Here is a 19,639-nt window from a genome sequence, read left to right as displayed (position 1 = left end):
TGTGCCCAGGGCAGCCAGCAAAGAGGTAAACCACTGTGGGGCAGGGGGCAGGACTGGAGAAGACCTGGTTGGTGGCTCGTACCCTGTGCTGGGCTCAGCTAATAGAGGATGGGACTTCTTCTTCCCCTGCACAGCATCCAGGGCCATGTCAGACCCACCCCCAGATTTCTCCCCCCACTGTAGAAAGCTCTGCAAACTCCCACCCTCCCCATCCTTCCTGCACCCATCAGCTTCTCAGCTGCAGGGGGAGGGATTACTGTACAGTGAGTTGTTCCCCCATCCACCCAAACCACATGCATCCAGACCCCCTTATACCCAGACCCTCCCACCGAGCCTTATCCCCCACCCCGCACTCAGAACTCCCCCGACGAGCCCCACTCACCTTGCACCTGGACCACCCCGACAATCCAACCACACCCAGATTGCCACCCTACTGAGCCCCAACCAGCTGCACATGGATCCCCACCCCACTGAACTCCACTCCCCCAGCAACTGGAACCCCCCCACTGAGCATACCACACCCAGACTCCCCTGCTGAGCTCTCTCCCTCCCACACCCAGATCCCACCCTCACTGAGCCCCAACTACCTTCACTGGGCCCCCCTTCAGAGTCCCATTACCATTGCACCCAGAACCCCGCAACAAGCCTCTGTGCATCCAGATCCACCCCCCACAGATCCCCTACTGAGCTGCCTGCACCCAGATTGCCTCACACAGTGCCCTCTCAACTCACACCTGGATCCCCCCACGCTAAGCCCCTCCACACTTGGATCCTGCCTTGCTGAGCCTGCCTGCCCACACTGCTGCACCAGGCACTGAGGGCAGGGCCCCTGGGGTGTTTTTGGGCAGGCCCGGTCCTTGCACTGTTAGGGTTGGGTGCAATCTTACTGCAGAGTCTGTGTCCCGGGGGGAGCTGCACAGTGATCTCCCACCTCTGTGCAGCCAGTGGCCTGTGCTCCCCAATGCCATGCTGGAGCCTCCACATATATATGACCAATACATTTTGGAGAATTTTGCAATATTGTGCACAACATTTTTAATTTTTGGGCACAGAATGCCCTCAGGAGTATACATGGACAGGACAAACCCTTACAGTCTATCTACCTGACTCAAGAAATAGGACTACTCATATCTTATCATGCATTACAACCAGTGTTATTATTGGGTTAAATTAAACAGCTCCTCTCTAAATTCTGTTTTAGGTTGATCTGTCCAGAGGTTACAATTAAGAAACTTTTGTTTGTTTATATTTTTTCCTTCACTTCTTGATCTGTCCCTAACTATTATCTTAAAGTGCCCTTTTAGGTGTCAACAAATGAAATAGATTAGGATGCTCCTTCTCCAATATTAATTTCATTTCTGAAAAGTTGTGCTAACTGTGAGTGTAGACAGTTCCTTTTATTCTCCAAGGAGAGGTGAATATAAAGTTTTCAACTTTCTTTATGTTGGAGTAAAAAGTGTTTTTAAAGCTTCAGACAATGTTTCATTCACACTGGGATGTTCTTTACCCACTTGAGTTCCTTAGGATAAAGACTGCGTATGTTCAGTGAATGGGCACTTGTATAGCCCTAAAGATAGATGTTTTCTGCATATCTTCAGATTCTTTCTTATTAACAGAAAGTTCTTTCTTTGCAGGGCCACTGGGTTCCCAAAGAGTGAGGTCATGAAATGCAGTATAATGTTAGAATATTTTTTTAAAAATCTAGTAATTACATTGAAAATTACATAGATAATCTGAATTTAAGTGTTTCCCGTGACACTGTACGATAAATGTAATCAGAGTAACTAGGCCAGATTACATTCGATCTGTGACGACCAATATGGCCACACAAAGACAAATTCCACTATAAACCTAAACAGCAGACACTAAAGTAAGCCTCTCTTGGCATCGGTAAGATGCTCTGGAGATAATAGGCCTGATTCTTCATTGCTCTTCAGCTTTGTTTTCCTTAACCCCAGTGCAAAGGTAGAACAAAGTGTAGTTAGTCCTCCCATTCTGATTTGGTAACATTTTACACCCAGTTTACACTGGTGTCGAGGACTACACAAGGCAAAAGCCAATGGAGATCAGGACCACTGTCTTCAGTAAGAAAAGATAAGGTGATTACAGAGTCCTATGACAAGAAACCAAACAAGCTCCTATCCGTACTGGCTAGGAAGCAGTTTTAAATCACACAACACTTTCAATAAATAACTTTTATCTCTCTCAGTAGCCAGGGATGCCAAATTGGCAAGGCCTAGGCTAAAGGATTCAGAGGGGGAAAAGTAAGTTACAGTTCTGACCCCCGTCATTTGTCCAGTACCTTCACCTTGATCACCTTGCTCGATCGGTTCTTCAGCCCTTGTATAGATTGCACCAGTCACAACACATCTTCCATTCTTCTCGTATCCTGGCCTTCCTTCTCCATGTGTAGCCATGTCTTTTCACAATAAAATCTTCCATCACCATCATTTCGCTTCATATTCCTCCGCTTCCCTAGCAAGTTCCGCATTTCCTCTGAGATTCTTCCCTTCGCTCTTTTCAGTCTTTCTCGGCTAATTTCACGCATTGCCTCAACTTATCAGTGAAGTTTTTGTAAGCCTCATTGCAGTTATCTATAAAACTCCAGTCTTCCTTGGAAATGTTCGTTTTAAAGATTGCCTTGTCAAATATTTTTGGCCACTGTCTCTGATTTGCCATCTGTAGTGCTTTCTTCTCCACCTTTTCGTTGAAGTTGAGCTGTGCTCTGAGCAAGTGATTGTCACTACCAGTGATAAATGATGATACTACTGAGATGTCTTGTACAATGCGCTGCTTATTGATCAGAATATAGTCAGTCTTCTTCTTCACATTGGGCGCAATCCATGTTCACCTCCTCTTGGCCTTCTTCATAAACCAGGTGTTAACAATGAACATTTCTTTTGTCTCCACCAGAGTTGCCAGTTGCTCTCATGAATTCTGTTCACCAGTGCCATACCTTCCAATGAACTTTTCACCTTCTTTCCCTCTTCCAACTTTGGCACTGAAATCTCCCTTCACATTCATATATGTGGATTTTTGAGCGAGGGTTTCCTCCAGCTCCTGATAGAATTCTTCCACATCGTCATCTTTGCTTGTGCTTGTGGGAGCACAAATCTGAATAACCTTGAGGGTGCTGTTCTTGTTCAGTTGTAGGTGTAGCACTCCAGTGCACGATGGCTTGAACTTGCAGGAGATTATTTTTGAAGACCATTCCTTGTTGGTGATGAAGCCTGTTCCTCCAATGGTTCTCGCGCCTTCTCCTTTTCCCAGCATGATGGTACTTTTGTCTCTCCACTTCACTTTCATCTCCTTTCTTTGTCGCATTTCGCAGAGACCAAGGATGCTGCAGGCTGTCCTTGCCTTCTCCTCCATTAGATGGTTGATCGAATTGCTTCTCATCAGTGTCCTGCAGTTATAGGTGCACACTGAGAGGGCAGTCCTTTTTCTGGCCCCTGAGATTCTTAACAGACTCTCGTCAACTGAATTCCCCCCCACCATCGTAGAATGGATCGAGGTGCACACGAGGAGTTGGGGTCCATTTATTCATGTTGTTTTAGCCATTTTTTCATCCACCCACTGGCTATGCTGTCAGTGGCATGTTTACTTCCTCAACTTAGCTAGCACACCACCTCAAGAAGGAGGACACTGTCCTCCCCCTAGGCTGGTAGTCGGACACCTTAATAGCATGGTTGAACATATTGAAGAATACACTCCACTATCCTCGCTGTCAGACAAGGCAGCTGTGCCACTTTGAGGCATTGACGTACAATTTTGCAGCAGTGTCCAGTACCACTTCCATGTAATGACTGAGCAGCAAATCTAAACTGCGTGGTCAGTGTAACTACACTGATTGGACAATAGGTGATTGCAAATGTCTTTTTACCTACGAAGATCTAAGTTCAAATGCTGTTTAGTTCACAAGTGAAAACAGGCCTTTAATGGACTTTTCTCCACCTAACTACAATTTGGAATAACTAAAGTAGGCATGATTAACAGCTCCTATGCAAGAAAGGGTTAATGTTTGAAAATTGAGAGTATTGATAAGGACAGAGCTGCATCAGCAGAACGCTGTTGGGAAGCTGAAAAGAGCTGCTGCTTCTGCTTGAATGAAGATCCATGATCAATGTAAGACTAAAGTCATATCAGTAAATGATCCCAGTTTGCTAATATGAAGTCCAGTCCTGCTCATAAATTCAAAAAGTGAAACCACTCAAGGTCATAAGCACTATGCCAATACTATAAGTGTTTATAGAATCAGGCCCAAGGTTTTATCATAGGTCTGTTCCAACTCCAGACTTGTATACTTCTCTAGCAGACATCTTGAAACTTATGAAAACATAAATGGTGCTCATGCTTGGGTAATGCTTGAAGGTTTCAGTAATTATGAGCCCATTTGGCATTCATGTGGCTGTCATGTGTTCTTTCATAGGCTTCTATTTAAAGTTGGCAAGCGCTAAGAATGACTAAATGGACACTTGAAGTATTGCCAAGCTTGGCACTTTCAGGTGATAAATCAACCTGTACTCACCCTTCTGCACTCTTTCTGCCAGGAGAAAGGGTGTGTCTGAAACTGAATGCCAGTCGGTTGATACACTAACACCCATTAAGATGTTTTAGGCGTCACATGTATCCACTACAAATCTCTTGTCCTTTTTTTTTTTAAACCAACCTCATTTGGCTACAAATCACTTTGTGTTTAAAAACTGTTTACTTCAAAGGAATATCAAAATTTAAAAAATATTAGCAGTATCAATATGCAGCACAGAGTGACACAGAAAATGCATTAGCTCTTCTAGACAGTTTGTTTGTTAGTGCCTGGCAAACATTCATTCTCTCACTAAAATCGTTTTTAACAACTAAGGTTGTGACTGTGCTATTTCTGAGCATATAAACACAACACTGCATTACCAATTTCTAACATACTGCTTTTTTTAAAGTGCTTTGAGAAGCATAGGGTATGAAAGGCGCTCTACAAAGACAAATTTGGGAGAGATTTTTTCAAGCACGTTATTGAAAATCTTTGCCTTTGAAAATATCCCCTTTATTCCATTCTGTTGATACACTGATATCAAATATGATAAGCTTTGTTATCTCTCTTTCAGATGCATTGTTCACAAATGGCCAAGGACCAGACTATTTATTTGTGGGAAACATCGTTTATACAGTAAGTTCTTAGCATTTATATCTTAGCAATTTTGCTGAATAGTAGAGTTGCTTTCAGTCACACTGGTATACATCGGTAGGTGTACGAGTGAGATCAGAATTAGACCGTGTGTGTGTATAAAAGTTTTGTCTTTTCCTTTTCATTCCCTCCTTCAGAAATTTACTGAACAATATTGTGTAAAAATTATGCTTTTAGTTCTGTTAGGTGTCCAGAGGCCTTTGGGGATGGGCAGCATATAAATAAAAGTATTGTTACTTTTAGAAGGGGAAAAGTTAAACAGCTAGGCGTGGGATATACATGCTGAATATAATATATTTCCTCCATTTCTTTCTTTCCACAGTATGTTGTGGTTACTGTTTGTTTGAAAGCTGGTTTAGAAACTACAGCATGGACTAAAGTAAGTGGTCCTCAATCTTTTTTGGTATCTTTCTTGCCCACATCTTTCTTCATATTGTATGTTATATTTTAATATAGAAATTTACAATTTTTCTTATTCAGGTTTGAAGTGGAGAGAGTATAGGTGTATTTTCATCTGGATTACAATTATCTCTCATCTGTAGTTACATCACTGTTTTCCTTGCTTTTCACTTCATAGAGTATGTTTGTATTAGGAGATAACTGCAGATGACATTACCAAATTCACGGCTGTGAAAAACGCATCACAGACCGTGAAATCTGGTCTCCCCCCATGAAATCTGGTCTTTTAGGTGTTTACCCTATACTATACAGATTTCACAGGAGAGACCAGCGTTTCTCAAATTAGGGGTCCTGCCCAAAGGGGATTTGCAGGGGGGGTCACAAGGTTATTTTAGGGGGGTCGCAGTATTGCCACCCTTACATCTGTGGTCCCTCCAGAGCTCAGCAGCCAGAGAGCAGTGACTGTTGGCTAGGCATCCAGCTCTGAAGGCAGCGCCCCTCCAGAAGCAGCACAGAAGTAAGGTAGCAGTACCGCTACCCCCTGCCCCCTACAATAACCTTGTGACCCCTCCATAACTCCGTCTTGGGTCAGGACCCCTACAGTTACAACACTATGAAATTTCTGATTTAAATAGCTGAAATCATGATATTTACTATTTTAAAATCCTACCATGAAATTGACCAAAATAGACAGTGAATTTGGTAGGGCGCTAAGCGTAATGTAATGACAAGGATATGGCTTCAAAACTTTGAAAAGAAAGAGGGGAAAGTGGGGAAAGAGAAACATTTTTTATTAGCCTGGCTCCTGTAAACACTCTAAAGAAGTGTGAGCAGCAAGGGTGATGTCGTGGTGGGAGTCTACTATAGATCACCAGACCAGGGGGATGAGGTGGATGAGTATTTCTACAGGCAACTCGCAGAAGTTACTAGATCGCACGCCCTGGTTCTCATGGGAGACTTCAATCACCCTGATATCTGCTGGGAGAGCAATACAGCGGTGCACAGACAATCCAGGAAGTTTTTGGAAACTGTAGGGGACAATTTCCTGGTGCAAGTGCTGGAGGACCCAACTAGGGGCAGAGCTCTTCTTGACCTGCTGCTCACAAACCGGGAAGAACTAGTAGGGGAAGCAAAAGTGGATGGGAGCCTGGGAGGCAGTGACCATGAGATGGTCGAGTTCAGGAACCTGACACAAGGAAGAAAGGAAAGCAGCAGAATGCAGACCCTGGACTTCAGAAAAGCAGACTTTGACTCCCTCAGGGAACTGATGGGCAAGATCCCCTGGGAGAATAACATGAGGGGGAAAGGAGTCTAGGAGAGCTGGCTTTATTTTAAAGAATCCTTGTTGAGGTTACAGGGACAAACCATCCCGATGTGTAGAAAGAATAGTAAATATGGCAGGCGACCAGCTTGGCTTAACAGTGAAATCCTTTTGGATCTTAAACACAAAAAAGAAGCTTACAAGAAGTGGAAGATTGGACAAATGACCTGGGATGAGTATAAAAATATTGCTCAGGCATGTAGGAGTGAAATAAGGAAGGCCAAATCACACCTGGAGTTGCAGCTAGCAAGAGATGTTAAGACTAACAAGAAGGGTTTCTTCAGGTATGTTAGCAACAAGAAGAAAGTCAAGGAAAGTGTGGGCCCCTCACTGAATGAGGGAGGCAACCTAGTGACAGGGGATGTGGAAAAAGCTTATGTACTCAATGCTTTTTTTACCTCAGTCTTAACGAACAAGGTCAGCTCCCAGATTACTGCACTGGGCAGCACAGCATGGGGAGGAGGTGACCAACCCTCTGTGGAGAAAGAAGTGGTTCAGGACTATTTAGAAAAGCTGGACGTGCACAAGTCCATGGGGCCGGATGCGTTGCATCCGAGAGTGCTAAAGGAGTTGGCGGATGTGATTGCGGAGCCATTGTCCATTATTTTTGAAAACTCATGGTGATCCGGGGAAGTCCCGGATAACTGGAAAAAGGCTAATGTAGTGCCCATCTTTAAAAAAGGGAAGGAGGAGGATCCTGGGAACTACAGGCCAGTCAGCCTCACCTCAGTCCCTGGAAAAATCATGGAGCAGGTCCTCAAAGAGTCAATTCTGAAGCACTTAGAGGAGAGGAAAGTGATCAGGAACAGTCAACATGGATTCACCAAGGGCAAGTCATGCCTGACTAATCTAATTGCCTTCTATGACGAGATAACTGGCTCTGTGGATGAAGGGAAAGCAGTGGACGTGTTGTTCCTTGACTTTAGCAAAGCTTTTGACACTGTCTCCTACAGTATTCTTGCCAGCAAATTAAAGAAGTATGGGCTGGATGAATGGATTATAAGGTGGATAGAAAGCTGGCTAGATTCTCGGGCTCAATGGGCAGTGATCAATGGCTCCATGTCTAGTTGGCAGCCGGTATCGAGTGGAGTGCCCCAAGGGTCAGTCCTGGGGCCGGTTTTGTTCAATATCTTCATAAATGATCTGGAGGATGGTGTGGATTGCACCCTCAGCAAGTTTGCAGATTACACTAAACTGGGAGGAGAGGTAGATACACTGGAGGGTAGGGATAGGATACAGAGGGCCCTAGACAAATTGGAGGATTGGGCCAAAAGAAATCTGATGAGTTTCAACAAGGACAAGTGCAGAGTCCTTCACTGAGGACAGAAGAATCCAATGCACCGCTACAGACTAGGAACCTAATGGCTAGGCAGCAGTTCTGCAGAGAAGGACCTAGGGGTGACAGTGGACGAGAAGCTGGATATGATATTCTATGATTCTAAATTTAATTTATTGGGTATGGCCATTATTGGAGTAACTCCATTAAAGTCAGTGAATTTGGCCTGTAATCTCTTTTCCATTACCTGATCCACTACATAGCCACTTTGGAAGGAATACATGCAGTACCAAACAAAAGGTGTCAAGTATCCAATAGGCAATTAAGGCTTGATCACTGACTTCATTGCCAGACCCATTTTTTTTTTTTTAGCAATTCTTTATTTTTCAAGTCCATGGAGTTTTTTGTATACTAGTGCTCTCTTTATATTTCCAAATATTGTTGCATTTTCTGAACCACAGAATTGATTAGATGTGGGGATAATTGAAAACCGTACATATTCTCTGAACCTCAGATTCCTGAGTCATTCACAGCAATGATTGGCTATTACTTGCTGTCCAATAGGTAGGCATACCATAGGTGGCAGAATCTAGGGTAATAGCATCCCAGAAATCCAATGATTTTATCTCTTGATGCCTCCTTAACAGAATTTTTTCAGAAATATTAACACCTACATTTTCCAAAATGACCAGTGATTTTGGGGTGCTTCAATTTTTAGGCACCCAATTTGAGACATCTTATAGGAGTTTGAGGTGTCTTAAGTGGGGCACATAAGAATCAAGGCATCCAAAATCACTAATCAGTTAAAAATGTAGGCCAGAGAGTACTCTGCAGGTTATATATGGTTCAGCTGCAAATAACTTTCTTTTTGTAACTGTTAACTATACCAAACACTTTGGAACAGGGGCTATTATGTCTGTGAAGTTTCTCACAAATCATTTATTCTTATTTGCATGGTAACAATAAAGGTTTAACCCAGTGGTATTACTAGTATAAATGGAGTGAAGCGGTCTTGTGTTCTGCGCACAAGCATGTGATCCAGGGGCTCTTGCGTTCATATCCCATCAGGACCCCACTGACTCCCTTAATGGACTTTGCCAAGTCCTTTAATCTCACTGCCTCCGCCCTTCCAGCTTTAAAATGTAACAGTACTTACTTACATACCTCACAGAGGAGTCGTGAGGATTAGTTAGTTAATGTGTCTACATTTTGAAGATGAAAAAGTGGATCATTTTATTTGATTTTATTATTTTGAATGTGGTACCTCATTCCCTCATCTGAAAAATATAAAAGAACATAAGTGCTATTTTTGTCGCTGTTTGTTCATAGATTTTTTTATGATGTGTAGTTCAGTGCCATTTTAAAATGTAAAAACATTCATTAAAAACAAATGAACCCCACACACACTCTAAGTGGATGCATCCAAATCTGCTTCCTAGACATATGGGGCCTCTTCAAATCCTGTAACATTCAGAATAATTTGATGTTTCTTATCCCTCTTCCCTGAATAATTATCCCCATGTGACTGAAAAGACACCAATTACTGACCCTCCTGCTTTCTGAATTTAGCCAAAAAGGCACTTATACTGGTCAATAAATCCCTATGTTAATTGATACTAGAATTTTATGAATAAAATGTCAGCATGTGCAAAAAATCTTCCCTGTCAACAGGACAAGGTTTTTTTTCTCCTTTCTTTTATATATTAGTCGCATGAGATTTTCTGATATAAAAATAATATAAAGAAAATTTCCTCCTAATTCCTCACTCACTGACTTGGGCCCTGTGGTGATTTGCTTCTCCTTGGGGGCCTTGTGTTGGTAACACTTATTGTTTCAGCTGTGAGGGAATCAATGCATGAAGAATATTCGTAGTACTTGAAGAGTATTAAATGTATGACTGAAAGCCTCTTCTCCATCATCAAGTGGATTGGTTACACGCAGGTTTATTCTCAAGAGTGAGAGATACACTTGGCCACATGAGAGAATGTGATAGGTATAACTGAAAGCTCTAAATATAGAACTGACACAGATGCATAGCAGTTCTTATTCTGACTTATCCGGTAAGCAGGGTGGAGGGAATGGTCTAACCAGTGGTCATTCCATGATGTACAGCTAAAACTTCAGAGTGGCACAGTTCAGAATGACTTATTGTTGTACATAGTATATATAGAGCATGGCCACAGGCTCTTCACAACTAACATTTATAGTAACTCACCTTCCTACCTCAGAAGAGCTTACAAATGAAAATAAACAGATAGGATACACAGACCAGCAAGAGAAAAATGGAGACACTATGGGCATAACTTCCTTTGACTTACATTGATTTTATACCTTCAACGGTTACTTCTGGTTTACACCTATGTACATCAGACTAATCAGCCAGTTCATTTTAGTGTGAAATCAACAATGTGAGACAACCCAAATTAAGTGTTTAAGGAGGAATTGCAAGCAGGAGGGGGAGGGCACATGGCATACAGGAAGTAGGAGGCTGTTCCAAGCAAAGGGATCATGAAAGAAGGCATATGGCTGAAAGCTGGAAAACGACACGTATGAAGTGTTGGGAGAAGCGATTAACATGGCCATAAGAAGAAAGATGGGGAGGACGAGAGAGAAGAGATGTAAGTAGAGGCAGCATCACAGCATGGTGAAAGTGAGGCTGGAGAGCTTAAAGCTGTTGTAGAATTAGAGAAGCATCTAGTGTTTGCAGAGAGGGGCAATGTGGTTGCAGCAAGGGGAGAGGAAGATGCTCTTTCACCCTCATTCTACATAAATACACCTATTAAAAAGCAAAAAAAAAAGTCCTTATAGATCTTCCTCTGCTTATTTTTGTCTCTGCTAATCTTAGTGACTCTAGCAACTTGTAGCAGAAGCTTCAATCTGAACAGTGCTGAGTCTGCTGGCTTATTGCTTGAAATTGCTGCAGCTCAGAGGGAGCAGTAATCTGCTCTGAAAATATGACTTTTTGAAGTGTATTTTTCTCATATAATTCTATTTTTTCTTTAAATATGAATTCCTGCAGCAGCACTACAAGAGCCGAATGCTGGGAAGTGTTCAATGCCCTCAGCTACTATGGAAGTGTCTGATTCAGGAGAGCACTTAAGTATGTGCTTAAGTCCATCCCTATTTAGGAAAGGACCTAAGCATGTGTTTTAAGTGCTTATCTCAATCAGAACTAAAGTCAGTGGGAGATGATGACACTAACATCTTGTGAGATTGAGCCCATAGTGAGCTGTTGGCAGGTTCCTCACAGCTCCAACAGAAACAAGCTGCCCCTGTATTATTTACATTTATTTAAAATGAAATAAACATTAAAAACTGTAAGAAAAACTTTTAAAATAGTAAATAAAATGACAGGTCACTGCATTTAGCCGTATGAAGTGGAAATCTATCAACTGCATGAAAAAACTTGTACAGATACAGACAGACATCATCTTTCTTTCCAAATGCAAACAGATGGACATCGTACCAAAAGGACCGAAAGTAAAAAATCCATTACAATCTACATACCACACAGACTATGCTGACAGCTTGTGCCATACTCTCTCAAAGAAACTGCGGAATCACCTGATCAACATCCTCTACAGCAAACAGGGAAAGATTAAGAATGAGCTCTCAGAACTGGATACTCTCATAAAAAAACAACCTTCCACACAAACTTCCTCGTGGCTGGAATTTACTGAAACTAGACAAGCCATTTACAACGCACACTTTGCTTCTCTACAAAAGAAAAAGGACACTAAACTTTCTAAACTACTACATGCTAAAAGGGCCACAGCAATGGTTCCCTCAACCCACCCAGCAATATTGTTAACCTATCCAACTATACTCTCAGCCCAGCAGAAGAAGCTGTCCTATCTCGGGGCCTCTCCTTCTGCCCCTCCACCCCCACGAACATGATACAGTTCTGTGGTGACTTAGAATCCTATTTTCGATGTCTCCGACTCAAGGAATATTTCCAAAATACCTCTGAACAACATACTAATCCACAGAGGCCTCCCTACCAACATTACAAAAAGAAGGATTCTAGGTGGACTCCTCCTGAAGGTCGAAACAGCAGACTGGACTTCTACATAGAGTGCTTCCGCCGATGTGCACGGGCTGAAATTGTGGAAAAGCAGCATCACTTGTCCCATAACCTCAGCCGTGCAGAACACAATGCCATCCACAACCTCAGAAACAACTCTGACATCATAATCAAAAAGGCTGACAAAAGAGGTGCTGTTGTCATCATGAATAGGTCGGAATATGAACAAGAGGCTGCTCGGCAGCTCTCCAACACCACTTTCTACAAGCCATTACCCTCTGATCCCACTGAGAGTTACCAAAAGCAACTACAGCATTTGCTCAAGAAACTTCCTGAAAAAGCACAAGATCAAATCCGCACAGACACACCCCTGGAACCCCGACCTGGGATATTCTATCTACTACCTAAGATCCATAAACCTGGAAATCCTGGGCGCCCCATCATCTCAGTCATTGGCACCCTGACAGCAGGATTGTCTGGCTATGTAGACTCCCTCCTCAGGCCCTACGCTACCAGCACTCCTAGCTACCTTCGAGACACCACTGACTTCCTGAGGAAACTACAATCCATCGGTGATCTTCCTGATAACATCATCCTGGCCACTATGGATGTAGAAGCCCTTTACACCAACATTCCACACAAAGATGGACTACAAGCCGTCAAGAACACTATCCCCGATAATGTCACGGCTAACCTGGTGGCTGAACTTTGTGACTTTGTCCTTACCCATAACTATTTCACATTTGGGGACAATGTATACCTTCAGATCAGCGGCACTGCTATGGGTACCCGCATGGCCCCACAGTATGCCAACATTTTTATGGCTGATTTAGAACAACGCTTCCTCAGCTCTCGTCCCCTAATGCCCCTACTCTACTTGCGCTATATTGATGACATCTTCATCATCTGGACCCATGGAAAAGAAGCCCTTGAGGAATTCCACCATGATTTCAACAATTTCCATCCCACCACCAACCTCAGCCTGGTCCAGTCCACACAAGAGATCCACTTCCTGGACACTACAGTGCTAATAAACAATGGTCACATAACCACCACCCTATACCAGAAACCTACTGACCGCTATTCCTACCTGCATGCCTCCAGCTTTCACCCTGACCACACCACACGATCCATCGTCTACAGCCAAGCTCTGCCATACAACCGCATTTGCTCCAATCCCTCAGACAGAGACAAACACCTACAAGATCTCTATCAAGCATTCTTACAACTACAATACCCACCTGCGGAAGTGAAGAAACAGATTGATAGAGCCAGAAGAGTTCCCAGAAGTCACCTACTACAGGACAGGCCTAACAAAGAAAATAACAGAACGCCACTAGCCGTCACCTTCAGCCCCCAACTAAAACCCCTCCAACGCATTATTAAGGATCTACAACCTATCCTAAAGGATGACCCAACACTCTCACAAATCTTGGGAGACAGGCCAGTCCTTGCCTACAGACAGCCCCCCAACCTGAAGCAAATACTCACCAACAACCGCATACCACACAACAGAACCACTAACCCAGGAACCTATCCTTGCAACAAAGCCTGTTGCCAACTGTGCCCACATATCTATTCAGGGGACACCATCACAGGGCCTAATAACATCAGCCACACTATCAGAGGCTCGTTCATCTGCACATCCACCAATGTGATATCTATCATGTGCCAGCAATGCCCCTCTGCCATGTACGTTGGTCAAACTGGACAGTCTCTACGTAAAAGAATAAATGGACACAAATCAGATGTCAAGAATTATAACATTCATAAACCAGTCGGAGAACACTTCAATCTCTCTGGTCATGCAATTACAGACATGAAGGTCACTATCTTAAAACAAAAAAACTTCAAATCCAAACTCCAGCGAGAAACTGCTGAATTGGAATTCATTTGCAAATTGGATACTGTTAATTTAGGCTTGAATAGAGACTGGGAGTGGCTAAGTCATTATGCAAGGTAGCCTATTTCCCCTTGTTTTTTCCTACCCCCCTCCCCCGACGTTCTGGTTAAACTTGGATTTATGCTGGAATTGGCCCACCTTGATTATCAGACACATTGTAAGGAGAGTGGTCAGTTTGGATGAGCTATTACCAGCAGGAGAGTGAGTTTGTGGGGGGGGGGGGGGGGTGAGAAAACCTGGATTTGTGCTGGAAATGGCCCAACTTGATTATCATACACATTATAAGGAGAGTGATCACTTTAGATAAGCTGTTACCAGCAGAAGAGTGGGGTGGGAGGAGGTATTGTTTCATGGTCTCTGTGTATATAATGTCTTCTGCAGTTTCCACAGTATGCATCCGATGAAGTGAGCTGTAGCTCACGAAAGCTTATGCTCAAATAAATTGGTTAGTCTCTAAGGTGCCACAAGTACTCCTTTTCTTTTTAAATAAAATGAGTTGGTTTTTTACAAGCTGCCTCTTCAGGAGACAGTATGCTCTAAGCAAATAAATCATTTCAGCTTTCTGCCTCACATTTTGCCATCTATAAAATTAAGGCACTAATATTTCCAAATCACCCCATCAGGCTGTTTTGAAGATTAATAAGTTCATTTTATAAAGCAACTTTAACACACTTAGCTATGTAAATGCTATTAAATATGTAATGTTAATGTAATATAAATACTATTAAAATTATTTGTTTAAAAATTCTGGTCCAGTATGTATTCTAAATATTTTTACTTGCTTTTTTATTTTTTTTTAACCACCTACAAGCTGTCAAAATACATATGCATGAGAATGCAAACTGCAAAATAGGACCTTGTTAAATGCTCTGATGGTCCATCATATTTTACTCCAGAAAGGTCATCAGCATTCACATCTCAGAACGTGGATTAGTAAGATTCTCTTAACACATAATCAGGAAGTTCAATATATGTCTGTGATCAGCATTTAAAATATGTATTTATTATTAAGAACTATACCCAGCATCTGTCGTGCCTTTTTCATCCAGGATCTCAGAGCACTTTACTAGCATTAATTAAGCCTTATAGACTTTAAGGTCAGAAGGGACCATTATGATCATCTAGTCTGACCTCCTGCACAATGCAGGCCACAGAATCTCACCCACCCACTCCTGTAACAAACCCCTGACCTATGTGAGCTATTGAAGTCCTCAACTCACGGTTTCAAGACTTCAAGGTGGAGAGAATCCTCCAGCAAGTGACCTGTTCCCCATGCTGCAGAGGAAGGCAAAAAAACCCTCAGGGCCTCTGCCAATCAGCCCTGGAGGAAAATTCCTTCCCGACCCCAAATATGGCGATTAGCTAAACCCTGAGCATGTGAGCAAGACTCACCAGTCAGACACTCAGGAAAGAATTCTCTGTAGTAACTCAGATCTCACCCCATCTAACATCCCATCACAGGCCATTAGGCCTATCTACCACTAATAGTCAAAGATCAATTAATTGCCAGAATTAGGCTATGACATCATATCATCCCTTCCATAAACTTATCAAGCTTAGTCTTGAAGCCAGATATGTCTTTTGCCCCCACTGCTTCCCTTACCGTACCCATGCAAAGCAGGTACTATTTTACTTGTTTGACAGATGAGTAAATTGCAGCACTGGAAATTGAAGTGATTTGTCACGTAGAAAAATCAGTGACAGTTTCAGGAGCAGAATCTTAGTGTCCTGGCTTATAGTCCCCCTGCTCTATCTGCTAGATAATGACACTCTCTCCTTTTTTTGAAATACAGCAACACTGTGTGTGAGCCCAAATAAAATAGCTTTCACGTCTTCAGTATTAAAGGTAAACTCAGCTTTCCATCGTAAGTGTGTAAATCCTCCTTTGTCAATAGTGTATATGTACAGTATACAGTCATTTATGACATCACACTGTTTGTATTCAACTTCTGCAGCACATCTCCTTGGTCACTTTGGTATTATGGCATCCTTTTCCCTCATCCATTCCGTTTAGTTGTGTAGACTGTAGACTCTTCAGGGCAAGGATTGTCTTGCATATCCATAAATCACTAGCACATATTTAAAAAATAGTCAGTACATAATAGGGATTATTCTTGTAGTCATTGTGTATAACACACTATTTGATTCTTCCAGTAATGGCTATATTAGTGGTGCATGTGGCTTATATGCATACATGCAATGGCATAATAGGACTTTTGTGGGTGTAATTTCTAACTCATACCTTTGAAAACATCCACGTTGATGTATCACATAACTCTGTATAAGTAAAATGGGAACCAGGAGTCAGAGGGCACCTCAGAGTTCTAAGGAAAATCTGATGAGTTTCTGAAGCTACAAGTAAGATAGACTAGCTGAAAAGGCTGTCTGTCTGTGTCGTGGAGAAAAGATTAAAGAGGGGAGCTGTTCTGTGCTGTTTAAACCAGTCTGTGCCACTGGCCTAAAACCAAGTACAGTAGACAGCTGTAAGTTGAGACTGACAGAGATCTGGACAGAAAAAGACTCCTAGGAGAAAAATAATAATGTGGGCATTATTAAGTAGAAAGAGAGCTGTACTGTGTTCTCTTTTGTCCCTCTACAGTTTAGCCACCTGGCCGTTTGGGGAAGCATGCTGCTCTGGTTGGTGTTCTTCGGAGTCTACTCTGCCATCTGGCCCACCATTCCCATTGCACCAGACATGCTTGGACAGGTTAGTTTTCATGCTTGGATATGGGAACGATTGGTGAGTGTGCTTTCTAACTGGAGTCTTTTGTCTTCAGTGCCTGGGGAAAGTAATATTACCTGCAGTGATCATACAGCAACAGGATGATGCCTGTAAAGGAAATGCCTTCAGTGAGTGCACCTAAGCTTTAGTTAAAACATCCCTGCACCCTGCAAGTGTTAAAGTTTTACAACAGTAATTAAAAACAGTGAGCTTGGTTCTCAAAACTATTCACAATGTAAGTCACTGTATGTGCTGTAGATAGTCTCTGGAGTTTTCCAGTTGATTTGGGTGGGAATGGACCTAAGCTCTTCATTAATAATGGCTTTGGGAGATTTTCTTGGTAACAAAGGTTTGACAAAATGCCAGACAAAAATTTGATATTTTAAAAACTTTGGGTTGTGTATTTCCTCTGTTCATATACTCAGTTTTCTACTATTCCTTTCCCCTAACTTGTTAAAAGAAAACAGAGTATGTACCTGAAAACAACTGATGGGATGGTCAGAAATAGAAGGGAAGCTTATATGTAATAGGTCCCCAGACAATGTTAGTAGAGTTCTGGATTTTTTCCTTCATTGTCAGTTGCAGGTGGTGAAATTCACCCTGTCATAATTTCAACCTGTGGTGAACAGAGAGAATAATGAGCCTGTCAAAACTCCTTCAGTGAGCGTATTTAGAATAGGAGACTCCTCGGAAATGAGGGGCTAGCAAATATACCATAAAATACTACTCCAAGCAAACTCCAATGCCGTCAGAGTAAGTTACTGGAAAAGATGCTCTTACAACAAGTTTGGAGTTACCTTTAAAGATGCCTTTGTTTATAGAGAAGAGGAAAAGGCAAAATGAGAATGTTTAGAATAGTGGACCTAAGCAAATTAATTTTTATACAATGTCATCTTTGAACATCAGAAAATCAGAAACGCAAAGCACCCATGAACTTAATTAATGATTTGGAAGGTTACTTATCACATAATTTCATATAGTTGTTGGCATTCTTTCGTCTGTGAGAGACGGTGGGAATTGAAGCCTATGATGTAGTAATTCTGGCATCAATCTGCTTCAGCATGGTTCTGGTCTAATAAATATTTCATTAGATTGTGGTACAATGCAGAGGATAATGGAGATTTTAGTAGATTATCATGGACAGCTTTCTAAAGCAAGGAGAGAGAATGACAGCTGACAGGATGGGGATCAGCCATCATATGGCTGACAGAGACAAACACCAAATTCCTTTGATAGTATTTCATAATGTCCTCAGTGTGTTTCACAGTGCACATTTGCATCAGCAACTCTAATTCACATTTCCATAAATTAGGCTGAAACTTGATTAGGTCTCATACCTAGCCATGAGTTGGTTTTGCAATCTATAACAGCAGACTCTTAATGTTGCTATTAATGTGTCAGCATTTTTAATGCACAAGTGTCAAGGTAAACTAGTCCCACATATTAGAAGGCTCAGACTATAGAGTTCAGTTCCAGAATGCAGTGGTTTTTAGAACTTTTTTTATTGCAATACCACCCCCCCCCTCCAAAAAAAAGCACCATGACTGGAGTGGATGTTAACCACAATGTAACCCACAGGTCCCAGAGCAAAGTAATTGATGTTAAATAGCATTTTATTTTTGCTTGAATACTTTCTAGAAAATGTTTTTCTACTTAAGCCATGTTATTTTATACTCTTTGGTTTTCCAGAACAAAGGATGTCTTGAGATATGACATTAATATCTTGCTGAGGGTAAAACAATCCTTATTCTTGTGGAGAGCACAACATTTACGTTCTGAGTGATTGAGTGAGATCATTAATGTAGTCCAATACTTGCATAGCTGTTCCTGGATCAGTAATCACTATCGAAGCCATTATGGAGTTGTTCATCATCTTAGCAAAAGTACAAGAGCCTTTGGGGACCAGGGAGTCATATGTAATATAATATATGTTTTCAGCATAAAAATTAGTTTAAACAGTACCACTGTGTTGTAGTGTTATATTTTTGCTCCCTAGTTTGTATGCTTTGAGGGGAGGAGAGGTGAAAAAAAAGAGGTTTTTTACCTCTTGAAAATGATGGAAGAACCCTAAGATGGAGGAAGCTTCTGTAGAACTTGAATTAACTTGCACAGAGGCTTTCAAGAAGTAATTTGCTGCACAATATCAAACCATGGTCAAATGAGCAGGCACCATACTAGGCTACAGTCTGTAAAATGAATTGCTTCTCTTCTTCCAGTCTATTTTAAATATTCCTTTGTTCCATCTCTTTTCCTTTTTGCAATTGTAAGTAATCAAGATGTGTTTAAAAGCAAAGTGGGACAGTGAAGAGTTTACGGTTTGTTTTTAAATCTCTCTTTTATTAGTGTTTCTAATTGTTTAAGTAAATTAATTTTCAACATGTATTAAACACTTCTACTACACAAAATGCTATAGTACTTAAAAGCAACCTAGTTCCTTTTGACTATAATGCTTAGTTAATGTCTATAACAACCAGTACATCCCATCATGAGTCAAAAATATGACATGCAAAGCATTTTATTCCATTTATTCATCAAATGTCTGCATGGAGAGTCTCAGATACTTAAGCATCTGAAAAGATGTATTGTTTCTGCTGGGGTTTATTAAACTATTGAGTAAGTATTTCTTTCTCTTGTACATTATGTTTGGAGCATTCTCACATGGGGAAAAAATGTAGGTTTTTCCTTCAGGGCAAAGAGAAGTAACTACTGAATTAAAGAGTTATTCTCTACTGTCAGAGACAACATATTTATTTTGTTTCACTTAATGCATTTCATAATACAATAAATGAAACATAGTGCTAATAAGACAAAG

At 41.6% G+C, this 19,639-nt stretch overlaps 1 protein-coding gene across 7 annotated transcripts in view; it reads left to right on the top strand.

Moving 5' to 3' along the window:
* ATP8A2 (ATPase phospholipid transporting 8A2) overlaps positions 1–19,639 on the top strand; it is a 692,754-nt gene that overhangs the window by 524,110 nt on the left and 149,005 nt on the right. For 4 of the 7 annotated variants that reach the window (XM_073340296.1, XM_073340286.1, XM_073340306.1 and 1 more), the window contains 3 exons: positions 5,103–5,164; positions 5,505–5,561; positions 16,705–16,812. In XM_073340296.1, the coding sequence (XP_073196397.1) occupies positions 5,103–5,164; positions 5,505–5,561; positions 16,705–16,812 (227 nt within the window). Of the gene's footprint in view, positions 1–5,102; positions 5,165–5,504; positions 5,562–15,898; positions 15,952–16,704; positions 16,813–19,639 lie in introns of those variants that run through there. The other 3 variants (XM_073340314.1, XM_073340333.1, XM_073340343.1) reach the window with 3 other exon arrangements.

Source organism: Lepidochelys kempii, chromosome 1 (genome assembly GCF_965140265.1).
Source record: "Lepidochelys kempii isolate rLepKem1 chromosome 1, rLepKem1.hap2, whole genome shotgun sequence".
NCBI lineage: Eukaryota > Metazoa > Chordata > Testudines > Cheloniidae > Lepidochelys > Lepidochelys kempii.
This window is presented reverse-complemented; position numbering and strand designations above follow the sequence as displayed.